General features: G+C 41.0%; 1 protein-coding gene across 1 annotated transcript in view; it reads right to left on the reverse strand.

The window, feature by feature from the left end:
- Positions 1-9,073, reverse strand: part of SORCS1 (sortilin-related VPS10 domain containing receptor 1) — a 450,233-nt gene that overhangs the window by 13,121 nt on the left and 428,039 nt on the right. Inside the window, exon 24 of the mRNA XM_011977539.1 lies at positions 7,218-7,317. Within this exon, the coding sequence (XP_011832929.1) occupies positions 7,218-7,317 (100 nt within the window). The remainder of the gene's footprint in view (positions 1-7,217; positions 7,318-9,073) is intronic.

Genomic DNA, 9,073 nt, shown 5'->3' on the forward strand with positions numbered 1-9,073 from the left:
CAATGTAAGGCATAGAGTCATGTGAAGAATAAGATGATAAATCTGAAATGGATCCTGCCCTTGAGTAAATTTCAAGTTACTAGAGGCAATGAGAAAACTATTGGCATTTTAGGGATATTTTGTTAACAGCTCAGGTTTGTTTTTCCACAAGTAACTCTATGGATCGAATGGTTTGCGATGGATTCAGAGCCTTCCAGATTCTTGCTAGGAAAACTCTCTTTAAAATGTCATCATAGCTGTTTTATGTTTTTGTTTCTGTTTTGAGATGGAGTCTCAATCTGTTGCCCAGGCTGGAGTGCAGTGGCACGATCTCAGCTCACTGCGACCTCCGCCTCCTAGGTTGAAGTGATTCTTGTGCCTCAGCCTCCCGAGTAGCTGGGACTACAGCTGCATGCCACCATGCCTGGCGAATTTTTGTAATTTTGACATAGATGGGATTTCACCATGTTGGTCAGGCTAGTCTCGAACTCCTGACCTCAGGTGATCCACCCACCTCATGCTCCCAAAGTGCTGGTATTACAGGCATGAGCCAGTGCATCCAGCCCATTATTGTTTTTAAGACATATGATACATAAGGCCAGGGCAATTGCATACATGAGAGATGGAGAGGACAAGGAAGGCATCACAAAAGATGTGAAGAAGGTTTAGCTGGTTTGTTAAGGTGAAGAGGATGTAGTCCAAGGTGTGTGACCATGAGCTGTGACACGAAGTGAAGCTGCTCTGATACTGAAACCTTGTCTTCCAGCAGTCACAGCAATAAGATAAGGACCAGTGGTTCAGTCTCTCCTGGTAACAGTCTCCTGCCAGTCCTTCTCCCATTCTCTCTCAGATCTCTCATTCTGGGACATAGAACCCCAGGAAGGATGGGCCCAATTTTCTTTCAGCTGCCCACTCCCCACAATGTGTATATAAACAATTACAATGTGTATTTAAAGAACACCTGCCGGGGCCGGGCACAGTGGCTAGCCTGTAATCGTAGCACTTTGGGAGGCTGAGGTGGGTGGATCACAAGGTCAGGAGATGGAGACCATGGTGAAACCCAGTCTCTACTGAAAATACAAAACATTAGTTGGGTGTGGTGGCAGACGCCTCTAGTCCCAGCTACTCGGGAGGCTGAGGCAGGAGAATGGCGTGAACCCAGAAGGTAGAGTTTGCAGTGAGCTGAGATCACACCACTGCACTCCAGCCTGGGCGACAGAGTGAGACTCTGTCTCAAAAAACAAAAACAAAAACAAAAACAAAAAAACAGAGATTCCCTAGATTCCCTAGATGCTTATTGTATAAATGAATGCAAATCTCCACTCACCGGTTATTTGAAAAGAAGTAGCATGTCTTGGAGACAGGTTCACAAATGAATAAACTGAATAAACTGGATCTGAAGGTTAACTGCAGGAATGGGATTTTAAATATATCTCTGCAAGGTATAAATTATGCATATAATTATTTATAAAAACAATATTTGTTAAGCACTTGCTATGTGTAAGTTATTTGCTAGGTATAAGGATGAAGATGATATAAAGATATATGAAGAAGATGATATAAAGATATGATCACAAGAAATTAAATAGGAGTGATTCAAAAGGTGATGGTCATGATCATTATCATCATCAGACAGATAGAGATCTAAAAATCCATGTGATTTCAGACAAGGGGAAGATGTTGTCTAGGCAAATGTCTCTGGAAAGATGTCATGCAAATGTTGGCATTGAGCTGAGCCTTAAAGTACAGGTAGACAAGGGGAAATAGGTGAAGAAGTGGGGAGAAATATTCCAATCCGGAACATCATGAATAGAGGTACACTTTGGTCAAGACAGCAGTGCTTCCAGTCTAACACTAGCTTGATTGCTTTCTATTCCCTTTTCCAACTCTTTGCATTGTTTTTGCAACATCATAGCCTTTGTTTGCTAAACATGGATGCCAGCTGCCATCAGGTACTAAAAGTCAAAGGGAGCCACTCAGGCCATAACCCTCCCTCAACCTTCTGGATAACATGCTTTTCGTTCTCCCTTATTCTCATACAGGGTTAAGTCTCTCCTTTCTGCAAAGAGAGTTTCAGAAACATACCTGTCAGGAGTGGTTAGACCCTTAAGAAAAACTGCCTGAAAACCAAGAAGCATAGGAATGGCTAGGAACAAAACGAGGACTACATTCAAAATTTAGCTCAGCTTAGATGCCACAGTTAATGAATTCCCAAATGGAACATGTTGGTGGGTGGGGGGCAAACACACTCCAGTCTCTAATGACATTCAGGTATCTGCAAATGCTTTCCTTGTGTTCCCATAAAAGCAAATAGGGAACTGAATTTGAAAACCAAAATAAGGCTAGTAAATTCTTGAAAAGAGACAGTTCTTTTTCCTTGGAGACAAACCAAATTATGCATTTGCTTCTCTCACCAACAACATACTCTGGCTCAAACATTTTTAAAAGAAGGCTGCTGAACATCTGCTGAGCAATTAATGGGATGCAGCAGCATGTTGTAATGGTCCCTGGGAAGGTATTAGCAATCCTGCTTATGAGACATGAAATGTTGCTAACAATGGTTCTTCCTTTTTTTTTTCCTTTGAATTTTTATTTTCCCCGGCCTACAGGGGGGATGAGAGAAAGAGAAATAGAGCTGAGGCGGAAGTTCTGCATCTAATACTCCTCCCCACTGTTTCTCTCTCTCTTTTTTTTTTCAGGCTTCCTTCTCCTTCTCTTCCTAGCCACCCAAATATTAACGTGTTAATTTCAACCTAATAAAAGCAATTGTGGTGGCTCATGCCTGTAATCCCAGCACTTTGGGAGGCTGAGGCAGACAGACCACTTGAGCTCAGGAGTTCGAGACCAGCCTGGGCAACATGGTGAAACCCTGTCTCTACCAAAAACACAAAAAATCTTAGCCAGGCATCGTGGCGTGAATCTATGGTCCCAGCTACTTGGGAGGCTGAGGAGGGAGGATGGCTTGAGCCCAGGGGACAGACGTTGCAGTGAGCCGAGATCACACCACTGCACTCCAGCCTGGGGGACTGGGTGAGACCCCATCTCAAAAAAAAAAAAAAAAAGAAACAAAACTGTGGTAAGTGTCTCAGCCCACTGATACCCTACCAAAGTGCCAAGCTTTCCATGAGTGAAAGGGGAATTCCCTGCACTGTTTTTTGTATATGTAGGGTCTACTACCCTATTCAAATAGTTTTGTTTCTTTTTTTCTTTTAATCAGGTAGCTAGAGGTAACTTAGGAGCAATCACCAACAGGAAACAGATCCCAGATCCCTCACATATTTTACTTTCTTATCACAATTGTTGTTGCAGTTGACAGGTTTATCTTTTGCATATGAAAATCGAGCCCTGAGTGACTGTGTTCCTGTGGACCCTGACACCTCTAATGCGTTATGACCAGCATAGCCAAACTTAGTATAGCAACAGTTTCCAAGACAAAGTTTCCAGTTTTTCCATTAACCCAGGAAACTATCTTTGTTTACTTACCAAACTGGAGCTAATTTTCCACATATAAATCTATATGTACTCCAGTTGCTGAACTAGCCATGACAGCAAACTCAATAATGCCAGTTGATCCGGTTTGGAATTACATAGCCAAAAGACCCTACTATCAAAACTAACAGGAAAGATTTCTACAATGGTTGGAAGTCAAATAATTTTCTCACTCTCTCGAAATTGGTCCAGGCTAAGATTGGGCTTTTACTTGGAAATGGACTTTTTTTTTTTTCCTTTGGTGACTTTGTGTTACACACACCTATATTGCAAGGGGTTCTTCTTCATATCTCAGTGTGCATATCTGGGTCCCCAAATTATACCTCCCTTTTGCCAGTCCTTCTTCTCAGGAATCTCAGTCCTGCTGCCGAAACTCCTAGTTATATAATAAACTACAAACATGAATTGAAAACATTTTTCAGTTCTTCCAACTTTGCATTATCTTTTGCAATCTGGAGTTTTTACCAGTGGGATTAACGTCTCATGATTATCAGGAATTGACTTCCTTTCCCACAGGGAGCTATAAATCCAAGGACCTTTGGATGCCTTTGCTGTATTCAGTTTCTCTGGCCAAGCCTACTGGCCAAACCAGTCTCAGCTAATTACCCACTTTTTGATCTCAATATTTCAGCTTGATCCCAGCTCTAAACCATTTGTCACTGAAGAAAGTGTTCTTAAGTAACATTTAAAATAAGATTTCCTTTTTTTTTTTTTTACAACCCACTTCTCCCTAAAGTTAAATATGGTAACATATCAATCTTTTAAATTGTTTTAAATTCGCACATAACAATTATACATATTCATGGGGTACATAGTGATGCTGAGATACATAAGCACAGTGATCAGATCGGGGTAATTAACACATCCATCATCTCAATCATTTATCATTTCTTTGTGGCGGGAACATTCACTATCTTCCAAAACTATCTGAACCATCATTAGAGCATAATGCAATAATCGTTAAATAAAAACCAGACACAGATGGAAGAGAAGTATGGAAGGAAGAAAAAGAGTGAAATGTGAGTGGCCTCCAGAATTGAAGAATGGGAGAAGTAGGGTTAGTTCCAGGCCTAGCTTGACCTCCAATGCTCTCCTGTTCAACAGAGGGAGGCACTGTTTTCTGATACACCAAGCCTAAAGACAGTGTTCATTCAAAGGCTGCTTATGCTGTAAAAGCAAATTTTGCATCACGAAGGACAGAAAAGTTGGCCACATCCCTTCAAACCCAGACCTCAGTATGGCTTAGTTGTTTTAATTTCTAAACTCAAAGGGAACAAGTAGTGGCTGATGAAGTTCAGTCAGCTACCTAAACAGGCTCGAGGGTCTGATTAGATTAAATAAATCAGTGAATCTTTTTAAACCGATGTTCAATGGTTACTTTCTATTCAGTTGACAACATCTGTCAGTGGCTCGGCTATCAGGATGACTATACCTCTTGTTTCTGGAATCATTCTCCCATACAACTAGTCACGTGTGCCTCTGCCATGTGCTAACCCCACTCACCAAACACCAAAGCTCAACATTCTGGTAGGAAAGGGCCAGTCAAGACCATCAAATGCCCTAAGTTGGTCTTTTCTTCAGATAATTTTCACCAGCATATGATTCAGAAAGCGGCTTTGACCAACAATAGTAGTTTATGAGGGCAGAGACTCTGTCCCCAGTGTTGACAACATTGCTTGGCTCAGTGTAGGCAGGTACTCAGTAAGTGTCTGTTCAACGGATGTGTTAGGATGACAAGATGCAGAATAGGAAATGAGCCCTACTCAATCCTCCTGCTCCTTACAGTCATCTTTTTCAAGGGATGCTCTGAATCGTCATACTTCTGTTCAAAGGTCTCGATGGCTTCCCAGACCTTTGATGGCTTACTCGCTAAAGTAAGTAAAAACGGCGCACCCTGGCACGTTTTCACCCTCCACACCTCCATATCCCATGCTGAGTAACAGTGACTTTAAATAGTGGGATTGAAAAAACAACAAGAACAATAAAATCTTCCATGACATCCAATAAAGAAAAAATATAAAATCCAAGAGGGTGAGAGGTCAGTGGTCAGCCTGCTTGGCCTTCTGCTAGACCTAGCAGTGCCTCGTGAAATCTCCAGGAAACCAGAGAATGGTGCTGGTAATAGCTACTTTTTAATCCTCATTTATTTATTCAGCATGCCCAGAGCCCTTTAGGCTTTACTTCCTTGGTGCTTAGAATGACCTCCTGCATTTAATCCTATCCATCCTTTAAGGTTCTTCCTTGAAACCACTACTCCATGAAACAATACTGTATCATTTTGACAGGATATAACTCATCTCTGCTTTAAATTTCCTATACAGCTTTAGTTGCTAATAACAATAAAAATGAATTTTAAAGCTATCTTTCAGACACTACCTAAGTGCGTTACCTGAATTAACTTAGTCTTCACACAATCCCACTGGCAGAGATGCTATTACCATCTCTGAGACACACAGAAGTTAAATGTCTTTCCCAGGATTACATAGTCAGTAACAAAGCCAAGATTGAAACCAATGTTCTGACTGGAAAAAAAGAATCCAAGTGCTTAAATATGTTACATAGTCTCTCTCTATATAAGCATGTATGCAATTTGCTCATTGACTACTCTCCGCTGCCTGTTCTTCCCATCCCACAGTACCACTGCCATTGCTACACCGAACTTCCCCACACCACAACCAGGTTATAAGTTCTATGAAGACGAAGACCACTTTTCACAGGTGTTTGTACTCCATGGAGCACCAGCATGGTACTCTGCAAAAAAAAGTACTCAATAAACATTGTTAATTTATTATTAATATATCACAACAATATCTGTTCCTAAGTGCTTGTGTTATCATTGAAAACTATTCAAAGCTACTTGTGTTATCATCTATTCTAAGTTACTTGTGTTGTCACTGAAAACTCTCCATCAGCTTAGAAGGAGGATCCACCATCCTCACCACCACCTTTTCAGGTGAAGAGATGGAAGCTCAATGACATTAAGTAAATTGTAAGATCCTGACCAATTCCAGGTTCAGTTCCTGGGTATGGCCCTGTACCACTCCTAAGTTCCTGCTATCTCTACTGCGTTACATTATCCTGAAACTTAACGAAAGCAAATTATTTGTAATTATGAATATGTTGAAAATAAGACTTTGCAGAAAGACCCCCACAAATGTATTTGTTAATGTTATTTTCAAGATTTCTGATGAGATAAATGAAGCATGCTTTCATGTGAGATGTATCTAAGCGGTTCTCTGACAGTTTTTGCCAGAGACTAAGTATAAAATACTACCTTCTCACTGGGTCACCCAAGTTGGAGTGCAGTGGCGTGATCTCGGCTCACTGCAGCCTCTGCCTCCCAGGTTCAAGCGATTCTCCTGCCTCAGCCTCTCAAGGAGCTGGGACTACAGGCATGTGCCACCACGCCTGGCTATATTTTGTATTTTTAGTACAGATGGGGTTTTACCATGTTGGTCAGACTGATCTCAAACACCTGACCTCAAGTGATTCACCCACCTCAGTCTCCCAAAGTGCTGGGATCACAGGCGTGAGCCACTGAGCCCAGCCAAAAGTGTCACCTTTCTCTGTTGTTTAACTGGTTCTCCATTGAGGCAGAAACACCAAGCAAGACAACGTTCAAGATCTGATGACTGATCTGATTTCTGACTAGCACTGTTACCATCTAGCCTTTTTATGAGGAAGGAAGCACAGACTGGGATTCCCTTTGCCAGAGCCACCAGCCAGAACCCAGGGACATGGACACTGACCTGCTGTTAAGTGAGCAGCGTGGACGAAGACTCGGACTCCTGGCTTCAGCTCGAAGTGTACTGAGTTCTGGTTGAGCTTGTGGATCAGCAATTCTGATATCTGAAAAAAGAAGCATAGTTAGTGCCACCAAAAGTGTTACACAGATTATAAACAAATAAGCTTAGAAATATTTACTATTTTCACTAAGGCATCACAATATTATACCCATGAGTTATATAAATAAGGTTTATATTAATTCCAAAATATGCAGATACAATTATTTTTAAGCATGACCTGTCTTTACGTGCTAATTGCTACAAAATAGGAGAAACTGTTAGTGAATGAAAATAATTATACTCTTTAAAAATTATTCTGAATGATCTTAGAAAATTTACCCCTAGTCTTTTGAGAGAACATTTGTTATGCATAAGGACTTAAAAGAAGTATATACAATTTACACATTCTGATAAGATTCATATATATTCATTTTACTTCCATTCTATTTCCCAAACCATGTGATTTTCACAAAACACTTTATGAATATTTATTGTATGGTAAATATAGTTCTGCTAAAATGTACAATTGAAACAAAGTACAGCTATAATGTAAGTAACAAATTGGCTAACCTTTATTTCATGCTTATAAATATTATCTAAACTGTACCTCAGGCTGATAACACGGGTACTGGGCAGACCCATGGAAGTCTGGACTACGAAATATTTAACCCCAAGCATGGGACAAATAACTTCATTTGGGTAGAAATAGTGTAAGGTAAGGTTTTATGGATGAGGTAAACCTGTTCGTCTGTTTAGAGTAGAAAACCTAGCTCCATTTGCTGTTCCCTTTATAATTTTGAGGAATTTCTGAAAAGTTACGGGGATAACAACATCCCTATTATTTTATTATTATTATTTGAGACAGAGTGTCACTCTGTCACCAGGCTAGAGTGCAGTGGCACAATCTTGGCTCACTGCAACCTCTGCCTCCCGGGTTCAAGTGATTCTCCTGCCTCAGCCTCCTGAGTAGCTGGGACTACAGGCGTAAGCCAACACACCCAGCTAATTTTTGTATTTTTAGTAGAGACGGGATTTCACCATGTTGGCCAGGATGGTCTTGATCTCTTGACCTTGTGATTAGCCCGCCTCAGCCTCCCAAAGTGCTAGGATTACAGGTGTGAGCCACCGCGCCCGGCCCACTCCTACTATTTTTATCTGGTCTGCTAGCCTTATTTTTAATATTCTAACAATCAATTTACTATTTTACTTAACATGTTACTTAAGTCTAATTAGATGCTTTCTGACCATCATTCTGCTAATTTAATTCTTAATTTTTTCCCTTTTCTATTTGTTGAGTTTTATTTACTCCAGTGAGTTGCCAAAATAACACCTTTAATCCCTTTATTTGTTAAGCAGGGCCTGATGGCTTAGTTTGGAAGCAGAGAGTCACCTGCAGAAGCCACTGATTGGTGATAGAACTGAACTGCCCCACAGATAAACTTCTCTCCTGAACAACAGGAACAGAGGATGACCATCACTGCCCAGTTGTTGAGCATCTGGGATTCAGTGCAAACCTAGCCTTTCAAATGTTATAATTTAGCAAACAATGCAGAAAAACAAGATTGTGAAAAAACTATGCTGAAAACAAAAACAACTTTATTCTGTATATTAGGCTACTTCCTTTCTTGGGTGCTGGGAATCATCCAGAACGATCCAGGTGTACAGAAGTGGATTTCTGGCCAGGCACGGTGGCTCACTTTGGGAGGCTGAGGTGGGTGGATCACTTGAGTTCAGGAGTTCGAGACCAGCATGGGCAACATGGTGAAACCCCGTCTCTACTAAAACTACAAAAAATTAGCCAGGCATGGTGGTGCACACCT

The sequence above is a fragment of the Mandrillus leucophaeus genome, unplaced genomic scaffold (genome assembly GCF_000951045.1).
Source record: "Mandrillus leucophaeus isolate KB7577 unplaced genomic scaffold, Mleu.le_1.0 Scaffold18, whole genome shotgun sequence".
Classification (NCBI taxonomy): Eukaryota; Metazoa; Chordata; class Mammalia; order Primates; family Cercopithecidae; genus Mandrillus; species Mandrillus leucophaeus.